This window comes from Carettochelys insculpta, chromosome 20, assembly GCF_033958435.1.
Source record: "Carettochelys insculpta isolate YL-2023 chromosome 20, ASM3395843v1, whole genome shotgun sequence".
In the NCBI taxonomy this organism is placed as follows: domain Eukaryota; kingdom Metazoa; phylum Chordata; order Testudines; family Carettochelyidae; genus Carettochelys; species Carettochelys insculpta.
Window position 1 is genome coordinate 6,969,791 of NC_134156.1, and position 21,673 is coordinate 6,991,463.

The 21,673-nt window shown below is 50.9% G+C and overlaps 1 protein-coding gene across 7 annotated transcripts in view; it reads left to right on the forward strand.

Annotated features, from left to right (window-relative positions):
* The first annotated feature begins 3,715 nt into the window (after positions 1-3,715).
* Positions 3,716-21,673, forward strand: part of LOC142023627 (cytoglobin-like) — a 120,579-nt gene continuing 102,621 nt past the window's right edge. For 2 of the 7 annotated variants that reach the window (XM_075014771.1, XM_075014773.1), the window contains exon 1: positions 3,762-4,384. In XM_075014771.1, coding sequence (XP_074870872.1) covers positions 4,242-4,384 — 143 coding nt within the window. In that variant the 5' untranslated portion in view covers positions 3,762-4,241. Of the gene's footprint in view, positions 4,385-21,673 lie in introns of all 7 variants that reach the window. The other 5 variants (XM_075014765.1, XM_075014766.1, XM_075014769.1 and 2 more) reach the window with 5 other exon arrangements.

Here is a 21,673-nt window from a genome sequence, read left to right on the forward strand (position 1 = left end):
TCACACCATATGGGCTGATTCGGTTCCTAAGGAAATGAAAGGTCAGACTCCCATTGGCTGCACTGGGAGTTGGGCTGGACTCATAAGGGGATGAGCCAAACCCTGAATGTACAGTACAATGCTATTTTGCACACCATGTTAACATCCACCTCCTTGCAAAGCAATATCACAATAAGCGACCATTCAAACAAAAACACTGCTGAGAAGATCACATGACCAAGCTGCAAGATTTTAAGAGAGTCAGGGATGTAAAACTCCATTTAAAGTGAGTTAAAAGTGGCTTCATGCACTCTACCCACCTGGATCCCCCTGCTTTTTGTAACCATAGCCAACAGAAAGCCTGCAAAATGACAGCTGCTGCGTGCCAAAAACCCAGCATCAGGCCAGAGAGCTCCTTCGCAGTAGGAGAAAGGCAGCCCAAAAAGCCGGGCAGACCGGCTAAATAGAAGCAGAGGGCAGCGGGGCGATTACAAGCAGCTGGGAGGGAGCTGGCTCAGGCAAACTGTGGCCAGCTGACTCCACGGCTGGCTTGATGAAGGCCTTTAAAAACTTCCACAGTTGGCAGGTGGGTGACTGAGTGGGTGGATGGGAGGTTTAGGAGAGACAAAGAGGGAGTCGTTGCAGCACAGAAATAGCTGGGGAGGGAGTTCCACAAGTGCTGGACTGCCTAGCACAGAGACTCTTTGCAAGCCCTAGCCCGGGGGAAAAGGGTAAGAGGGGGCCTTGCTACAGGACATGCAGATAAGCTGGTTAGAAATTAAATTTTATTGCCTGGCTCTGGTCACGTGATGTGAGTCGGGGTTGTGTCGTACCCCTCTGTAGGTGCATGTACACTCGCCGGCTACTTCGGAGTAGCCAGCACAATGTCGGAATAGCAGATGTCGCGTCTACACACACCGTGGGCTATTTCGACGTTGAAATTGACGTTAGGCGGCGAGATGTTGAAATTGCTATTCCCATCCAAAGATGGGAACAGCGCCCTACTTTGACGTTCAATGTTGATGTAGGGCTTGTGTAGACGATCCGCGTCCCGCTACTTCGAAATAGCGGGGTCCTCCATGGTGGCCATCAGCTGAGGGGTTGAGAGACACTTTGTCCAGCCCCTGCGGGGCTCTATGGTCACCGCATGCAGCAGCCCTTAGCCCAGGGCTTCTGGCTGCTGCTCCTGCTGCTGCTGCAGCTGGGGGTCCATGCTGCGTCCACAGGGTCTGCAACCGGTTGTTGGCTCTGTGGATCTCGTGCTGTGCAGGTCGAGTGTGTCCAGGAGAGGCCCTTTAAGGGAGTGACTTGGGGCTTTGCTGGCCCCTTATTTCAATGGGGAGCACTTGTGTGTGTGGATGCTCTGCGTTTTCTTCCGGGGCGGCTCCTTTCGATGTTCTCCATCGCTACTTTGACAGTGAAGGTCGATGGCACCAGCCCTGGAGGACGTGTAGAAGATATGCGTCGAAGTAGCCTATTTCGATGTCCTTACTTCGAAATAGGCTACTTCGACGTGGTGTGCTAGTGTAGGCGCAGCCTGCGTGTCTCATTTTTATAACGCTGTCACAGTTACAGGCTCTTGACTTGAAAAATGCTTTCTCTGGTCTGCTGCTGTCAGAGATTTGCTCTTGGAAAACTGTAACTGACCACACTTGGGAAACAGTGAAACAGGCTGTACCAGGGCTCTGCAACCTGGGGCTCTGGGGCCACATGTGGCTCTTTAAGGTCTTCTTTGTGGCTCCTGACAGCATAATTAGCAGCCATGAAGAAAAGCTTGGAAATGCACGCTCAGCAAAGCTCAGAAACAGGTGGGGGGGCGCAAATCAGCCCCACTGCAACTTACTAGCGTTTGAAATCTCATTGGTTTAAAACCAGCCCCAGGATTTAGAGAGGTTGATGCTTTTAAATTTGCAAGGGTGGCAATACAGCTGCCATGTGCAGCTTGGGGCTCTTTCTCCTGGGGGAATCAAATGTCCCATAGCCTCCTGATTGGTGAGGCAAAGCCTTTTCTATAGCCAATGGGTGGAAGTGTTGCTCCAGCATTCCCATTCCTCTGTCTTCTCTCTGTGCAGCCATCAGCAGCAGAGGCAGGCGTCCTGACCCAAAAGAGAGGGGCAGGGGAGAAAGTAACTGAAAATGTCTTACAAGTACTGTCCTGTTACCACTGGGGGTCCTGGCAGCTCTTTAGTTACTTCCCTGCTGGCTCTTGCTGCAGCTCAGCCAGCTTTTGGCAGAGCTGTGCACACTGGCTCCCTTTCACCTCCGCAAAAGGGAGAATGTGAGCTGCCCCTGGAAGCAAGAGGGACTTGCCTGTGCTGCAAAGGGGAAAAGGAAGCCAGACACTGACAGGAGAGCAGCCTGGGAAAATCAAGGCAAGCTGCATCAGAGGGTCCCTGCTGCTCTGGAGGGGCCAGTTTCCAGTGCTACCACCGTGTGACCTTGCACGAGTCCCTGGGTCGCTTTGCTTCCGTTCTCAGCAGGGGGACGGCAGCACTTCTCTCCCTTAGAGGGATGGGTTGAAGATTGCCAAGAACTCACACCCAAGAGGGCTCGTGTGAGCCCTTTAACTGATTGCTCGCAGCCCAAATGAAGGCCGTGGCACTGAACCGTTAACTGCTAGCCCTGGTTCACCTCTTGGCTCCGAGGTTATGTAGGTGATAGCGACTCCCAGAGCGCACTCCCCAGCTACCTGCTCCAGCAGCATCCCCTGTGCCCAGCTGGCTTTCAAGCAATTGGCAACACTCTCTGTTTCGTGGCACACACGTGCCCCAGTGACCAGCTGTGCTCAACATGGACCTTGCTTCATAAAAGAAATCCAACTGCCCTGTGTCTGTCCTACTGTAGCAACTGTGGGCCCATCTCTCACGCTGTGTGCCTGTCTGTCTGTCTGTCTGTCTGCTGCATCTGCTTCTCCATCTATAGCAATAACCCATCTGTCAGACAAAACCCTCTTGGGCAGATACAGCCTCCGTGCAGGAGTGTAAACAGACAGACAAACAGATGAAGGAGAGGAGAGAGTCACTGATACATTTACACATTTTTTTCGGTCTGTCGGTTTCTCCGTCTCCAACCCTCCTCTGACTATTGGCTGTTACTACATGCCCGTGTAGGATTTTCTCTCTCTCTCTATGCAAATGTCTGCGCTGCAGGTTCAGTATTTCTGATTTGCAATTAGTTGGAAATGTCATTTGGATTTACAAAATACCCCAAGCCACCACCAACAAAACCCATAACACAAGTGTTTCCCTGCTCCTCTGATTCAGCTTTCTTCCCTGCTTTCCAAAGTGCTACCTGAGATGGGTAGCTGAGTAGGGGGGTATATTTGAACAATGCCCTCTCCATTACAAAATTATAAACGCTAATTACTAATACCCCAGTCTGTTTTCTCCAGGAGTGCTCTAAGCTCACACTCCTCCACCACTATGTTTGGAGAAAGGAAAACCTAGTACGGTCTTATAATTAAAAATATCCCCTTGGGACAGAAAATATTTGAGCTCATGTTGAAGTTAAACATTGATTTAATAGTTATTTTTCTCCTTTGCCTTCCACCCCCCGCCTCAAACATGCAGACTAGCAATCAAAAGCAAGCAGGGATTTTTCCTTCCAAACACAATTTCCTGCAACGTTAGGTAATGCCAGAGGGAGAAGAAATAGAAAAGGCTAAGCCAGCTGTTGGGATAAGTTTAACTGCCCACTCTGGATGCTGCATTTCCTCAGAGTTGTTTACAAGGGCTGGGAAAAAAAAAAGACCTGTGGTCATAAAATCCCCTCAGCAGATGCTCCTGGTATTCCACAGAACCCTTTTCATCTCTCCCGGTTCCAGGAGAGAGAGCGCGAGGAGGAGAAAGAGGAAGAGAAAGTGAGCTCACGTTCACACAGTGGTAAAGAGGCTGGTCTTGCAATGCCTTTGAATATTTTACTTTTAGTCAGTTTCCCGTCGGAGTCATACATGCACACACTGAGCTGAAGCAACCTACAGCAATGGACAGCAGGAGAAGATCTGAAATCTAACCACATGCATTATACCTCTTGGATATATTTTTAATTACACACACACACACACACACACACACACAGAGATATATATAGAGAGACAGATCTAGACAGAGACAACATCACCTACACCACCCCCAAACAAACACCTTTTCTTTTCTCAGAGGTTACTCACACACTCTCTCTCTCTCTCTCTCTCTCACACACACACACACATCTCTCATTCAATCTCTTCTTGGCTTCCTGGAGGATTGTGCTGGCTGTTTTTCATGGAGAAAGTCCAGGGAGAAATGGAGATTGAGAGATGGGAAAGAAGCGAAGAGCTGTCAGATGCCGAGAAAAAGGTGATTCAAGACACCTGGAGCAGAGCGTACGCCAACTGCGAGGACGTTGGGGTCTCCATACTGATCAGGTATTTTCAAAGCGATAGAAACAAAAGAGAGAAAGGAAAGGAAAGGAAATGAGTGACAGATAGACAGGAACCATTCTCAGTCCCTAATGGCTCTGATCAAATACAATTTCACAGCACTTCTCAGATTTCAACGATTTTTTTTGCGAGAACCCTTGTAATGTAGTTTGTGGGAATCGGTATTTCAAATGGGAAGGTCACCTTACACCCTGTGTGCCATGGTGGTGGAGGTAGGGAGGGTGCAGAAGGACAGAATAGCTATACACAGTTTTCTGCTCAGTGGTTTCTACTCAGATCCCTGCCGACAGAATTCTATGTACTAGGTTCCTGGGTGAAATAATGCAACTTATGAGCCAAGATGAAACCGAAACAGATCTGTCTCTGACAGCACCATCTGTTTGTCGGACGACAGCACGGTATAAAGGATAATGCAGAAGTTCCCTAAGGCTGGTATGAAGGTCAGAAGCAGGCGGAAGGGGGGCAGGTGGCAATAGATAATAAGCACTGGAGGAATGAGGCATTACTGCATTGGCAGGAGGAGATGGAAAGTCCCGTACAGCACCCTGCAGGTAAAGGGAATGATGTGGGTCTGCCCCAGGGTAAGAAAGGGGCAGGTTGCTCCTGGGATTTCATTGGAAAATAGATGGACTCGGTTGCTTTCAAAGAGCCCTTAGCTGTTATTGAATGTTTATCTCGTTTTGGGCTTCTGAACCCTCTGGGTCTGCCCAGAAAAGGAACACAGACTCTGGGACTGAGTCTCATCTTGCTCACGCTGGTGTAAATCAGGAATATCTCCGCTGACTTCAGTGGAGCTACCCAAGGGCGTCACTGATGTTGGTGGGAGGGGAGTAAGGCCTTAGGATTAAAGAAGAACACAGAAGAACCGGAGACCTGGGGAGAAGAAGCTGAGGGAGTTCTAGGGTTGTAGAACCTAACGGGGACCACAAAGGTCATCTAGCGTAAGCCCCAGTAGCTAGAAACAAGAACGAGTCACCACCTGATTTGAATGAAAATCCTTGGTTTAAGGAAGGACCTGAACCTGAGCCTCTAGCCCCAGCTGTTGGGAGAAAGCTGAATCCAGTTGTATTTTTGGCCAATGGCCCCGTTCCCTAACAGAGGTCCAGGATGAAAGCCCAGATGCAGAAAGCTGGTGTGTTTGAAATCTGGCTGCAAACTTTGTTCCTTGAGATGAGCAGGTTGTGGCCTTGGGACTGACCTGTGTTACAAAGAACACTTGGCCTGATGCATTTCTCACTAGTAATAAGCTCAGTTTCCTAGGAGGCTCAGGGCTTGGGGAAGATGCAGAGGTAGCAGAAACTCCCTAAGATGTGCAGATGACCCTTCTTGATTTTACCCCGTCTGGCTATTGGAATTACTGCAGGATTTTCCCTAAGATTTCTCTGACAGGAACTGGTTTGGCTAAAATAGGAAGAAGGTCCCAACCCACAGTGCTTGCTGAAACTCCCTACTCTTAGAGCCAGACCTTGTCTGAGACAGAAATATTTAGGTTTATTCACTGCACAGAAAGCCCATTCCTGGAAGATCTCTTGCCCGAGTTCAAGAGGTTTAAAGGGTTTGAGAAACATCAAGATCTTGCGTCCGTTGAAGTCAATTGGAGTGGGGGCATTGACTTCAACGGGGCCAATTTGTCACTCCAGGACGTCCAAGTGTCAATCATATGAACATAAGTGCTGCTCTACTGGCTCAGATCAAATGTCCATTTAGCCCAGTGTCCTGTCTTCCAGCGCTGGCCAGTGCCAGGTGCGCCAGAGGGAATGAACAGAGCAGATAATTATCAAATGATCCAGTCCTGACAAAGAGACTAGGGACACCAAGCCAGCCCACCCTGGCTAATAGCCACTGATGGGCCTATACTCCATGAATTTACCTAGTTCTTTTTAAAACCCTGTTACAGTCTTGGCCTTCGCAACGTCCCCTGGCAGGGGAGTCCCACAAGTTGACTACGCTTGTTTGTTTTAGACCTGCTGCGTATCCATTTCATTTGGTGATCCTGAGTTCTTGCTTTCTGGGAAGTAGTAAATAACTTTTCCTCATTTACTTTCTTCACACCAGTCATGATTTTAGAGACCTTTACCGTATCTCCCCTTAGTCATCTGTTTTCTAACATGCAAATTCACGGTCTTGTTTATCCTTCTGTGCTTGGCTGCCGTTCCATACCACTAATCATTTTGTTCCCCTTTTCTGAACCATTTCCAGTCCAGCATATCTTTTTTGAGATGAAGCAACGACATCTGCATGCACTATTCAAGATGTGGACACACCATGATTTATAGAGAGGCAATATGGGTTGGTTTTTTTCCTGTCTTATTATGCATCCCTTTTTTAAGGATTCCCAGCATTCTGTTTGCTTTTTTGACTGCTGCTGCACATTGTGTGGATGTTTTCAGGGAACAATCTGCAATGACTCCAAGATCTCTCTCAAGCGGTAATGGCTAATTTCGACCCTTCCCCTTGAGGAAGATCACCTCCAAATCTGAATCATGCTGGTACCTCTTCCTCTCCAGAGCGCCCCAAAACAGAGAGTCAGAATTTGGCTGGTGCTGCAAGTGGCATCTGACAGCTGCTCCTGGGCAGGTTAACCTGGCCAACCCCCTGGACTCCTGTCTGACATGAGCTGCCTGAAGGTTTGGTACTCACCGGCTGGCAGAATGCAGCCCTGTCCTCAGTGGTTCCAGTGGACTAGCCAGAGCCCAGCACTGGTGGCCGGGGCCGATGCCATGAAGCCCATATGCACAATGCGTGTAACGTCCGTGCTGAGGGGCCGTAGGCAGTGAGTTAGAGGCCTGTGGGGCCCAGGAGACACCGACGTTCAGGAGCATGGGCCCAGGTCCCTCATTGTTTGCACTCACGTTTTCCGAGCTGTCCTAGCCATCGGACGAGCTGGGCCAGCTGCTCTGGGCCCTGTGCTTTGGGGGGATGCAGGGTTTAGGGTATCATGGGGACATAGCAGGGGACCTGGCACCAGCAGCAGCACGTGACCCATCTCCAGCCCGTCCGCCTCTTCCTGCCACTTCTCCGCCCCTTCCCCCATCTTCAACCCCTTTTCCTCCCCATCCTCTTTCCAGCCTCTGCCCCCTCCCACGAGTGATGTTGGGAGGTAGTAGGGTGGGCGGGGGCTGAGTTAGCTCATGGGTGCTAACCCACCAAGCCACCCTGGCCCTCACAGCCCCACACGGGTGGCACAGCTCTGCTTAGACGCATTCTGAGCGCCACCAAAAACTACCCAAGCCGGGCAGCCCTGGAGGGGGCAGCTTGGGCTGTAGCCTCAGTAACAGGAGGGCGGAAGAGGGTACAAGGCAAAGCCAAATGCAGACATGGGAACTGGAGAGCCAGACTCCTCTCCTGGGGAGCAGAGGTGCTGAAAAAGCAAAGTTATTTTTCCAAGCAGAGGAAGCAATTCCGGGGGGAAAAGCCGGGGCCAGCTGGCCTGTGCAGTCAGGGGTGTTACACAACAGAGCTCAAACCGGACAGAACTGGGAACAGAGGAGGGTGTGGAGTGTGCTGACAGAGAGGCCCTGGATGCAAAGTTCCGCTCGGGAATAGAACTTCCCCGAAGCTCTGGGTGGGTTCTCCAGATTGCTGCATTGTGGGGTTTTCCTGTCGCTGGGCCAAGGCCGGGCAGTGCTGAGGACGCCTGTGGAGATGGGCGAATCTGCTAGCCAAGTTAGTGCTTGGGAGATCGGCTGCTGGACTGGACGGATCATTGGCCTGGCCCAGGATGGCAGCTCTTAAACACCCGCCGAGCTCTCCAGGAGTCTGTGGGCGAGGTGAAGGCAAGAGGCGTTCAGGGAAGGATGAGCCACTCAAGTGACCCATCCTTTTCCCCCGTGCAAAGCAGGAGCTCATGCTGTCACCACGACAGGGTACACTGCAGGTGGCTCTCCGCCCCACTGCCCGGGAGACCACAGAGGGAAGGGTGCTGCAGCCCAGCTCTACACCACTTGCCCCAGGAATGCCGAGACAAGAGGCAGCCCCTGCCGCACGGGAACAGCAGAGCGCAGACTTGACGCTGAATAACGTGGACAGAGCTGAAATTGTCCATAAACCCTCCTTTGCCAGGAAGGGATTCACCCTTTGCGCAGCTCCCAGCCATGTTCCCTGAGTTCACTTCCGAGCTCCCTGGAGAAAGGCAGGCAGCCCAGAACCAGCCCAGCCCTCTTTTATATTGCCAGTGCCTGTGGCACTGCTCTCCCCAGCTGGTTGCTGCCTGCCTTCACCTTTTACCAGTGGCATTAGCAATCATTCCCTCCAGGAGAACTAGGTCATGCGCTGGAGCTGTGGGGAGGCACAGCAAGCGAACGGGAGAGGGAATCACACGCTGCTTTTACTCTTATAAATGATGCAGCAGCTCAGCAGCGACAAAGGTCACTTGCTTTTTCGGTTTGCTGGCCGCATGCAGACGGGCTTACACCTACGTCTCCCGGGAAAAACCGTCGTGTTTGCCCAACACACACAACCGGGCCCTGGTGTGTGTAAAATACCTCCTGGCCCCTCCCCATGCACACAGGCTTCATGTTCAGGTATCTGAGGGAGTTGCAAAGGAAGTGTGGGGGTGGAGTGGGGGGGCGGGTTGTATTGTTATTCCCGTTTTACAGATAGGGCAACTGAGGAGCAAAGTGACCTGCACAAGGTTATCCAGCAAGCCAGTGGCGGAAGTAAGGCCACTCTGCTGACTTAGGTCTCTTAACCCCACAAGCCTTAGGCTTGAAATACTGAGCCTGAGCAACCCTGCAAAAATAAGCAACTGCACTTGTTGACTCATTCTCCAGCTTGAGGAGCACCTTGGGAATTGTCTTCATAGCCTGTTTAAAATTTGTCCATACATATTTATGCCTGTGTCTACGTTGTGCCCTTTCCCGTGGCCTTTCCATTAAATTCTCTTCCTTTAGATTGTGAGGCGGGTAGGGCAGGGCTGGTGCCTAACTGTTTTCCCGTTTGGAAAGAGGGTCATATTCCTTGCTCTGCCACAGGTTTCCTGTGTGACCACGGGCAAGCCACTTATCCCACACGCTGGGAAATAAATAATACTGATAAACATAGGGCCCGATCCTGTGCTCATGGAAGTCAATGGGAGCTTTGTGCTGGTTTAGACAAAAGCAGGAGCAGGTCCACGAGACGGGAACCCCAAGATCCCACAGCAGGGCTAAGCACTATGCTCAGAGAGAGACCAGCTGCACAGACGCACGGCACTGGGGACCTCTCCAGCTGTGCTGTGCAGCAGAACTGCAGGTGGGTATGGCACACAGACTCGCTCAGCCCTCAGAGAAATGCACAGTGCATGACACCCTGCTCAATCACGATGCGCCAGGCAGGCGGCTGCCCCTTTGCCGTGCGGTAGCAGACGGTGGGTAGGGCAGTTTCCCATTGAAAGAGGGTGAGGTTACTTGAAGACAGGATTTTCTGGAGCGCCAAGTTTGCACAAAAGTCCTGTTTACCTGGAAGAGAGGTGCCGAAACCTCAGCTAAGGCACCGTGGAATCCAGCCCTGTTGCAAGGACCAGTTCCTCCTCTTTCCCCACCGCTTTGGCCTCTATCCCTTTGATTCCAGCACACGCTGTCTGCGCCTCTCTCCTGCCTGTGCCCTGTATTTTATAATGGCCAGACTTAAACAGAAACCTCCTGCTTCTGGGTGTGAACCCCGCCCGCCTTTAAATGAAAGAAACTTTCTCTGGATCACACTTTCCCTTGGTGCAGGGGCTGGTACACAGGGGCCTTCAGGAGTTGGGAGAGAATGAAACAGCTATACTGTGACTCCAGGAACTGGGCATCTGTTTGTGGCTCTGCGCTGGCCATCTGTGCAGTCACGAGTGAGTCACCGCCGTGCCTCGGTTTCCCTTCCCACCTTGGGTGTCTTGTCTCTTTAGACTGTGAGCTCTTCAGAGCAGCGGCTCTCTCCTTGTCTGCGTGTGCAGGCCCTAGCAGCGTGTCTGGTGCTCGGCTAGCCTGCAGCTCCATAGCAGCTGAGCGTTACACCCCTGTAAGTTAGGGCATGCCCCTTGAACTGCGGCACAGAGAGGACAAGTGACTTGCCCATGGTCACACAGGAAGTCTATGGTGCAGCAAGGAATGTGATTCTCATGTCGTAGGCTGGGGTACTAACCACTAGACCATCCTTCCTCTCTGACACTTCCTTCAGGACAGGGAAGTACCAGGCTTAGCTGGGGGTCCCCAGGTGACCCTGGAAAATAACAATAATAATGCCATTTGCCTCAGTTACCCCGAGACTGTAGGAATAAAAGTTGTGTGGTTAAAAGCATTTAAATAATTCACAGTTTCCTTTCGTGGGGAACCTCCCACTTGAGGAAACACAATATCATCCTCTCATGCACCATCCTCCCCTGAGGAACCAGAGGCCCCTGGATTTAACATGATTATTATCTAGCTATACCGCTTAACAGCGCACAAGCTGCATCTAACCTAGGCTCCCAGTGTGCATGGGATACCCACAGTTGATGGAACTAGGGATATGGGAGCTGGGGCGTGCTGCCATGTCTCCTGGCTTCAAGTAATTTCTGTCATACGCAGGGTGTACTGTCTGGTTCAACACTTCTCAGCACCTCCACTATACAAATTGTGCCAGCCTCCTGGTGGACAACACTGAATAGCACCTTACTGCTACAAATCCCTGTACCTGAACATGAGTGGGATTACTCAGAGCTATACAGGGAAGTAAGGTAGTTCAGCAAACCAATCACTTCCATGCTTTCTGCCTCAGTCATCCCATCTGTAAAATAGGTCTGCTGGTATCTTTCCTTTCTAAAGCATTCAGAGAGCTGTATATGAAGAGCCCTGTGTGATAGGTAGGTACGTGAGTAAAAGTGACAGAACTGTATTCAACAACTCTCAGTGTAACGACAACAGATTTTGCCCTGCTTAGCCGACGTTTACATTAATTGTGTATCTGTCGATTACAATTTATTCTTATTTCCGTAACGCACCAGTCTATATTGCTAACGTTATTAATAACACCAACTGAAACCTTGCAGAGTGAAACACATACCCATTACACACACGCTAACAATACACGCACTCAGGCAAGACATACCACAATGCAGCTAGCCTGGGGGGTTTTAAAGACACTACAGAAAATAAGTTGTCCAACTTCCATCGCAAATCAATGTGGGCTGGAGGCCTAAGTCCTCTGTAGAGCTGCAGATGCCCTTCTCATAGAAATACAGTCTTCCCTCGCCTTACGAGGGTAATTCGTTCCTGAAAAACCCCTCTTAGGGTGAATTCTTGTAAGTCGAAAATGTAATTACCATTAATTTCAATGGGAAAAAATTCTATGCATTCCTGAGCCCCAAAATGTACACCCATTTATGCGAAAGCAACACCAAATCCCATTAAATCCGGTGCAAGGGGGCGGGCAGGGCAGAGCAGGGCAAGGGGAGGCAGCCCGGCCTGAGTGCAGCTTAGCTTAAGTGGGGAGTGGGCCCTGCCAGGGGCTGGCTGCGTGGGGAGCTAGGCAGACACAGGGGGCCCCCGGCTGGCGAGGGGCGATGCCTCTTTGGCACGACCAATGCAGCCGACTCCATCCCCTCGGTGCTTGCCTACCAGAGACGTCAGCCTCTAAATCGGTCCCTGTTAATGTGAAAAAATTCCTCGTAAGCTGAAGTCGAGGTATGAAATGAAACTCCTCATCAAGTCAAATTCTCATAACTCGAATGGGCGTATCTCGGGGTACGACTGTACACTCAATGAATCCAAACACGCACAGCATGTATACAAGCCCAAATCTATGCCACTCGCAGTGGCACAGTTCATGCGTGTAGACCCACACGCAGCCACTCCACGCTTACAGGGCTAAGCCTCAACGGCTGGAGCATGCGGTGTGCCCCATCAAAGTCACGGTGAAAAACTCAGACTCTTTCATTAGCTCTTTGCCGCAAAAGAGCAAATCAAAGATCCCTTCAAATTTGAAAGTTGCATCCAGCGCAGAGAGCAACAGGGCGATCAAAACCGTTGCCAAATATACCGACTCCTACTGCACCAGGTCATAGTTGCATGTGTAAGGCCCTGGCATTTCTCCCCTTCATTTCCCTCGTTCAGTGCCCCATCTCTGTTCCTGCAGGGAGACTTCTCCCAAATTTTCACGGCTGTCATTTTAACTTGTCAGCCTCAGAACATCCTCCCCACCATGTTTTATGCACCCGGGTTTCTCCTGCTCCCTTTCAGGCACACAACAAGAGCAGCGTAAAGGGCGGTTAGTATCTATCCATGGAGAATGAGGCCCCATTTTTCAACAGATGACATTCTGTCAAGCCACTCCATCGGTTTTCCCCCACCTCGCCCCCGTTTGTACAGGGCTGTGAGCATGAAAAACATTCAGTGAGTGCGAGGCATTGTCGCATTCTTAGGCGTCTGTGGTTTAAATACCAGGCAGCTTTACTAATGAGCGGAAATCGTCAGAAGGCTTCTGAAAACACGAGAAAGCTCAGCCAGGTGGTTTTTTTTTTTCTCCTGGTTTAATAAGTGTGTCCTGGAAGTGGATCTTTTATCTGAGCTTTATGAAAGGCCCTTCAGAACAGGAGAGGTCAGAAAACAGCCAGACGAAAGCATGGGACAGTTTTACCACAAATGCCCCGACTCACCCAGCAACAATTGTGGGGGATGGCACCTCACCAGGCCCATGCTTAGCACTCTATCCTGTGGCCTCATGATGCTGTGTCCTCCTTCACCTCTGCTGACCAGCATTAGAAAACAGTTGGTTGTCACCTTAGCTGCCATTTTTCCTTATGCGAAATGTGGAAAACAGAAGAGTGGGGTCAATGCAGTGGCCACTGGGAGGGGAGCTGGTCTCAACGATGGCCAATGGGAAGGAAGGTGATCTGCATGATGTAGAATGATAGGGGAGCTGGTCTCAACGATGGCCAATGGGAAGGAAGGTGATCTGCATGCTGTGGAATGATAGCGGAGCTGGTCTCAACGAAGGCCAATGGGAAGGAAGGTGATCTGCATGATGTAGAATGATAGGGGAGCTGGTCTCAACGATGGCCAATGGGAAGGAAGGTGATCTGCATGATGTAGAATGATAGGGGAGCTGGTCTCAACGATGGCCAATGGGAAGGAAGGTGATCTGCATGCTGTGGAATGATAGCGGAGCTGGTCTCAACGAAGGCCAATGGGAAGGAAGGTGATCTGCATGCTGGGGAATGATAGGGGAGCTGGTCTCAACCATCACCAGTGGGAGAAGAAGTGGGGTGTGAGACAGTGACTCACGGAGACCTGGAAGGGACACTCTATTAAGCTGCGAGCCCACTTTTATTATAAAACTGGTTAATTTAGCTGGAACTCCTCAAGGCTGCACCTGCAGCCTGCCCCCCATTGTGCCCAGCACCTTGTGCACAGGGAGTAAGAGATGCTTCCTGCCTTATGGCTTTACTAGTTAATTAGCCAAGACATAAGGTTGGGAGGCGAAACATAATCATAAGGTGCAGTGACCTGCCCAGTGCTGTCTGGTAGCCTCCCCCTCCCCCTCCCCCTATAACCACATGTAACGTTTCTGTTAGAAGCTTCCGCCCTGACATTACACAGCCACCTAATTTGTACTACTTTAACCATCGTCCATTTGGCTTCGTTTCAAACCTAGTGCCCACTAGGGAGGAGGAACACGGGCCGCTTCTTTTCTTCCTTCCTCTTCGAGGCCTTTGATGTACCCATCGACTTTGAACTCTGATCTACTGCCTACCAACGTCTCCCCAGCTGCAAAGATCCTTCTCTGAGATGTTCTGATGAACCAGAGCAATTGTGAGAACCCCCCCAGGGGATATTTCCCAGCCTCACACGTTTGCCACAAAGGGACGGTTCGGTGCCACGACAGCAGCAGCAGAGCTAAGAAATGAAATATTAAAGAGAACTATTGATCCGCCTGGGACTCGTCCTTAGCTGAGCTGATTGGTGCCAGCCCCTGAGAAACTCTCACTGAGAACAAGGGGTGTGCTCTGTTAAATGGCTCTGTTTAAAGAAAGTGCTGGGCTGTTTCTGCAAAGAGAAGAATGTGGCTAGAGGTAGCTATAAATACACAGCATAACATCCTTGCTGTGGGCTACAAAGTGCTTCCGTCTGCTGAGCGGCAATGCTCATTAAAACCTCGGAAAGGTAAGGACATCACTTGTGTATCTGGCAGGAGCTGGGAGTTTCATATGTGATGGTAGCAGCGGGCAATGCTGATTAAACAGCATACCTCTCTCATGCTCAGAAGGGCAAACTGCCTGAAAAAGACACTTCCTAGGCAGACTCAGCCACCTTGGCTGAGGTTTGAAGGTTAACCAGGCAGCCTCAGAATGGGGGTAACTGTCCAGGGTCCTTGGGCCTCAAGGGATCAGACAGGGCTTTTGGCTTTTGGAGCTGTCTGTGGTATGTTGCTCCCCTTCCGGGTTTGGAAAGTCCTGATGATCTAATACTCTGTGCTCCTGAGGATCTGGGACCTGGCTGACGATGCCAAGGGTGAGGGACCCACTAAGCATTTACTGCCGCAGCTGCAGTTTGGGGATGTCAAGAATTCAGAGAAAATTGCTGTCGTCCAGGGGCTGGACGTGATGAGCTCCCGAGGTCCCTTCCAGCCTTAGGATTCTATGCGTCTATGAAACCTCAGTCCCCGCAGGCAGTTCTCTGCCTCTTGAGAAACGCAGGTCTGAGCAATGCGATGTGCCGCACAGGGCCTGAGAGAAGAGTTATGTACCGAGCCAACCTGCAGGCCACCAACATGCACACCAAGCGAGTGGCAGGCATGCTCTAAGTCTGCTCCGCTGCCAGGGATATGTCTGCAAAACTCCCCATGCTGCTCAGAGACTCCAGCAGGCTCCCAGCAGCGCATCAGAGAAAGGCCAGCTGTCTGCCTGCCCAGTGCGCCTGTGAAACGCGATGCTAGCCACAGGGTGTCCCCCCCGCTAGTCATAACCACTCACCAGCACTTGGGCACTCACCAGGCTGTTGTGGGAACCAGCTGCTGCCTCCCATGTGCTTTAACCCTCCAGCGTCCGAAGACAGTCCAGGCGCTGCCCCTGGGCCCAGCACCCACCCCCCTTCCTCCCCCCCGAGCTTGTAGCTTAAACGCACCATCTCCCAGGACTCCACCGATGCAGGTCCACAATTTAACTCTGCAAGGCGCATGTGATAGGTGTAGCACTTCACACGCAGACAGACTGTGTGCAGGAGTCTGAGGTGCCAATGCTCTTTCTAAACCAAAGGCGGCCATCACCCTTCTGCTGCAGCGCTTGGCTTCTCCCCCCCGAGAGCCCCCTGCCTCACCCACTACACTTACTTTGACTGGGCTCAGTCTTACCACTCACCTGGGTCTCCTGCTCCCAAACCCTGCCAGTCTCTTCCTCTTTCTTCTACCCCAAAGCTTCCTGGGAGTCTTCTTGTTTCTACGTCCCACCACGGCCACCCTGCCCCTGCAGCATGCAGAGGCTAATCCCCTAGGCTGACCTTCGCACCTGCCTGCAGCCCACTTGCAGGATATGAACTCTTATTTCATATTTACAGCTAATAATTAATCCGTTTATTTTATGCTTAAATCTTGTCTAGAGCATTTGCATTTTTCTTCTGCTTCTGCCCATTCTTTCTTTTCATTTTATGTTTTAAAGCCATTGCCTATTTTTAATTTACTTTTTCTTTCGGGAAACAGGAGAGCCTTGGGGATCAGGCTTTAGGCTAAGCCTGAAGGGCCCTTGGGAGAAAGGGGACAAAACCTGCCTCTGCCACAGATTCCCTATGCTGCCTTGGACATGTCCCTTAATTCCTCTTAAAAATAGGAAGAATACATCTACCTTGTCTGTTTAGAGTGTAAGCTCTGGGAGCAGTGGGTGCTGCTTGTACAGTGTTCAGCACAGCACAGCCTGGAATTTGTTTGGGACTGCTGTGCAAACAGCTGCTTCTCCGCTTCGTACAACGATTAACTCCATGAATGTCCTGGCTGCCCTTGCTGTTGAAACCTTCCCTTGTTGCCAGGTCCTTTCGCAACCTTCTCCCATTATTTGCTGACCCATTCGCCAGTGTCTCTCTCTTTGGCCTCTAAACCCTCCCCTCCTCGCTGTTACCCAGCTCTGCTCACTGCCCCCCACCCTCCTGCACCATCCCCCTTCTCCCGCAATTCCCACTTACGGCCCTCCGAGAGTTGTGGGAGATCGGCACCAAGGAGCTGACCTTCGTCTAGGGGAGTCCTCCTCCTCTGCTCTTATATCTCTCGGGGCCTGATCCAAAGGCCGTTAGCATGAATGGGAGTCTTCCCATGGCTGCCCCTGGGCTTTGGATCAAGCCCTCTTAGGGTGTCTCCTGCTCTTCTGGCTTATGGAGCATCTCACTGGCACTGTGCTGGGCAGACAGGGCTAGAAGTCATCTGCAGAGCCTCGCTTGCCCCTCACAGGGCAGGGAGCACCTCGGCAGGTCAGCTGAGTGGGGGCGGCTGAGAAGAAGAGGCAAGGAAAGGCAATGAGAGGTTTCCTTTGCAGAGCTGTCTCGCTATCGCTCTGGATCCCTGGCAGCATGGCAGCGTATGCCGCTGGCTCCTGAAAACCACCGCCCACCAGCCCAGTTCGCAGGGAGAGGTCTGAGCACCTGGGAATGCACGAGAAATAACATTAAAGGGTGCAGCTGAACACACAGCTCTGGTGAGACTCTGGGAACCAGGCCCATGGGGTTCTTAGCCTGAGGCCAGCTCCTGTACGGCCAGAACTGGAGGAACTGCTGCTACTATGGCTTCTGCCAGAAGACGCCGTGGGAGCCCGGTGCCACCAAGAAAACCAAACTAGACTCTGTCAGAACGCAGAGCTTGCGGAGCCCGGAGCGGAACGTTAGACTCATGAGCCCAGGGCCGGGTGGGTCTCTAGTGAGATCCGCAGCTTTAATGAAGACACAGAGGAGCCGAGGCCCATTGTGCGCTGTGGCAGGATGCGCGGCCTGCGGTGGTGAAATGACTATCCATGGGCAGGTTTCCCACTGTGAGGCTGGTAATTACTTCAGAGCACAGCGGTGGCCTCTGCTCTTCGAGCGTGCCTCTTCGAAAACCCCTGATCCATCCAAGCCCGAGCTGCTGAAATCTCGACAGCAACATCGCCGAGGGCAGGCCAGACGGCGGTCTGCAGAAGGTCACAGTGCGAAGGCTGGGGAACGGAAGCCACTCATCAGTTGCTAGGTGTTCATTGTTTTTCTGCGCCTGGGGACAATGGCACAAACCAGGAGAACACTCCAGGGGAGGGAGGAAGAAAATGTAGCCTGGGTTTTGCTTGCACAGCATCAGAGGAGTGAGAAACGGAGCCCTGGGAGGTCACCCCGGCTTCCCCGCACCAGCAGAGGCAGGATGTTTCCCAGGCTTCCCCGGTCCAATTTTAAATCCCAACCTCTTCCCTTGGGAGACTAGCCCCCAGCTTGCTTGGTAGTGTATTGCTGGGAGCACCAGCAAACTCCGCTTTGGCACCTGAGACAATCCAATGGATCTTAGCTGGAGCATGGTGGGAGAAAGGGGCCCAAAGTGACAACGTCCTTGCCTTCCCTCCGAGGATTTGTCCTTCCTCGGGAATCACGACATGTCCCTCTTTTCTTATGGCACATTCCCGCAAAGCCTGGAACGAGCAAGCATGCTCAGAACCTTTGGCAGCAGCCAGCAGGATCAGGCACTCTGTTAGATCTCTGTGCGTGCTCTTTGAGTGGGGTGAGGCTTCATGCTCACAGGCTCGGGAGTAGCAGCAGCTTCTGACCCGGCCCCACATTTGCTGCCATGTGTAAAGGTGAAGCACTGAGGGTGGCGAAGTTGGAACAGTTCTGCAAGTCGCTCTACGAGCTGCCGCCTAAGTCACAGGCTGCTGTTTCCGCTCTTTGTTTGAATGACCCACGAAGTGCTTCTGGGAGGGCCACATGACCGCACCTGGTGCAGGTACAGCATCCCTCCTGCGTTGCTGGGAGACTCCATATCTGTGGCTGGTTCTGGATCTTGAGAGCCGCCTCGCTTGGCCCCTGCGATCAGAATGGACCGACGTGGGAGAGGAGATCTTTAAAACCGCGCCCTTGCTGGGCGTGATCCCTCGCATGGGTGAGAGCCCTCTGCAGTGGGAGTAGGGGGTGCTCAGCACCACCTGAGAAAGGGCCACTTTGACACCAGTCTGCTCCTGGGTCCTGGGACAGGCAAGGGAGAGAGAGGAGCAGTGGTGAGCAACAGCAACTTAGCTTCACCTTTTGCAGCGGCTTTGTCCTTGGGGCAACGCGGGTCCCCCTGCCCCCGCCCCACAGCTGTCACCACTTGTGGTGCGACGCCTGCACAAACACGAACAGGATATACGTCGTCAGATGCCAGCAATGCCCCTGTCGTGTTGTTTGGGGTACGGAGGGAGAAAACACCCAGGGGGCTGTAGGAAAATGTAACAAATTGCTCCTAATGCTCAGTGCTTCTGCGGCAATTTTAGCTGCAGACCGCAAAGCAATTTACAGGGGAGGGGATCATTATTACACCCATTTGATAGTGAGGAACCCAAAGCACAAAGACTTGTGACTTCCCTTTCATCACAGTGAGTGTGTGCTGGAACTAGGGAGAGCTTCGCCGACTCCCAGGCTGCCCTCTCCTAGGATGGGGTGAGATGGGTTGCGGGGAGAGGCTTAGAGATTTCTTCATCAGGTGGGTGATGATGTTCAACGGGGGCTTTATGGGTGTGGGGGGAGGCTGTTGAACTTCGATCTTTGCCATTGATTTCATTGATTTTAATTACCCCAAGAAACAAAAGTTCTAAACAGCACTAGAAATCTGTAGATCACTTTTCAGATGGTCAAGGAAGAGTCTGAGGGGTGGCCTTGTTAGTCTGTATCTTCAGAAACAACAAGAAGTCCTGTGGCACCTTAGAGACTAACAGATATTTTGGAGCATCAGCTTTCATGGGCAAAGACCCACGTTGTCAGATGCAAGGAAGAGTCAGCACTGTAGCCTGTAAGCACGTATATTTGATTTATAGCCTGTAAGCTTACATATTCAATCTTATTTACTCTCCTCAATCTTTCCCTCTCTTCTTCTATTCTAGCAGTCGTGCAAAGACCTACAGGGGATCATACCCTGTAAGACATTAGTTTTAACAGTAGTTTAGATTGGTATTAAGGTGATTTATAAGTAAGGGTTAATATCAAATATTTTTTTCTGATAGCTTTATATTTAGGTAGGTGGGAATCTGTGGAGAGGGTGAATAAAGAAAATTTATTTACTTGTTCCCATGATACGAGAACTAGAGGGCACCAAATGAAAGTAACGGGCAGCAGGTTTAAAACTAATAAAAGAAAGTTCTTTGTCACAGCTCACGGCCAACCTGTGGAACTCCTTGCCTGAGGAGGCTGTGAAGGCTATAAGAGAGTCCAAAGAAGAGCTAGATAAAGTCACGGAGGTTAGGTCCATAAAAGGCTGTTAGCCAGGGGTAGGAATATTGTCCCTGGCTTCTGTTTGTCAGAGGCTGGAGATGGATGGCAGGAGACAAGTCGCTTGATCATTGTCTTTGGTCCACCCCCTCTGGGGCACCTGGCCCTGGCCACTGTCAGCAGATGGGATGCGGGGTTAGATGGACCTTTGGTCTGACCCAGTAATGGCCATTCGTGTGTTTTTATGTCCCTAAAATATAATGGCCCTGCCAGGCTGGACAGCCTGTTTTACCAAAAAGCAGAGGTGGGGAGATTTTCTGGTCAGATAACTTGGCGAGCCAACATCCAAAACGATACTCCTAATCATATTCCCAACTCTGGTCTACGGCACTAAGTATGACACTCGGTAGTGGTTCTTCACCCCCAGCCGGTGTTCCTTGTAAGCTGAGTGCTTGGGGAGCTGAGAGATTCAGCTGCCTCCCTGCCAATTAGAGTGCCCCCAGCCACTGGGGTGCACATAGCAAAAATGTATTCCATTCACGGAGAGAAAAAAATTAGAGGGAACATTCCCCCAGCCTTCCTGCCTCGCTTGGCTGGAAACACGAAGACTCCAGTTCAGCAAGTAACGTGAGCACATGCTAACTTTAAGCACACAAGTACTCCCAATGAATTACTTACCTGTTCCAAGAGGGAGGTGCTTATGCGCCTGGCTGGGTTGGGACCTAAGGGCAGTAAAATTACGCATGGTACATTTTCAAGTGTGTGTTTTGCAGACTGTTGAAATAAATGTGGATAAATCAGGTACTGGATCTTCTGGCCACATTCACAGTACAGTGTTAGAAGGTCGTTTTTAAGGTAAATTACTGATGTGAACTAAAGAACACAACGTTGTCCGACTTTTAGCGGGTATTCTTAAAGGGCAGGTGCTGCCAACTGCTGATATGAGTAGCAGGGGAGGCAGGCACCCATCACGGTCGTGTCTGAGAACCTCTTTCATCTTTGCAGCACCCCTGGGAGGGACAGCAAAATTATGCCTACTATCCAGATGAGAAACAGACACAGAGCAAGATTTACAAAGCATTTAGGCACCTAACTAAGGAAGGCAGGGAGGGGCTTAAAGCTAACTCCTGTTGACTCACATAGGCACTTTGTGGAAACCCTCCTGGATTTCTAAATGCCTTAATAAATCCAGCCTCTAAGCAACCTGGCCAAGGTCACACAGGACGTCTGTGACAAAGCTGCGATTTCAACCAGGTTCTCACCCCAATCATACTGGATGATTCTTTTACCACTGATTGCCCCTGCATGTCGCCCCATTGATTACAGCAGGGCAACTTGTTGAGTAAATTCCCCCCTCTATGAGCCGGGGGGATGAGAACGTAGCTCGGAGCTGTAACAAGTTCACTGATTCAAGGAAATGTGCCTTCACCTAGAAGAGCCGAAATTTTAGAAAACAGCTGAAACTGGTGGAGGATGCATTTACTTGAAGGAGAAGAACCTTCCAAGTACTTCATTCAAACCATTTGATAGAAAATTCCCTCCTCCTCTGGCATATTTCAGATTCCAAAGCCATGAGAACAAAGAGCAGATTCTGGGTGCCTGCAACCATCTTGCGTGCTAATGATTTCCTTTGGTTCTGCTGCTGGAAAAGGCTGTGCACATAAAATGGTTAAAGGAGAAGATGAAAAAAATGACACTTAGGACATCCTGTCCATTTTGTCCAGATGTAGCTCACGCAATACAAATTACGGGGCATGGAATCAAATCACATACGAGGAATTTCATGAAATCGGTATTCTGGCATCTGTTTTGTGTCAGTTGTCACCCTGTGTGATATGCAATGGTAAATATTATATTTGTAATGAGCTTGGATGAATTAGAAAACAATACTCCAGACATCTGAACTACAGGAAAATATTTGATCTATAGAAAAAGATGCAAC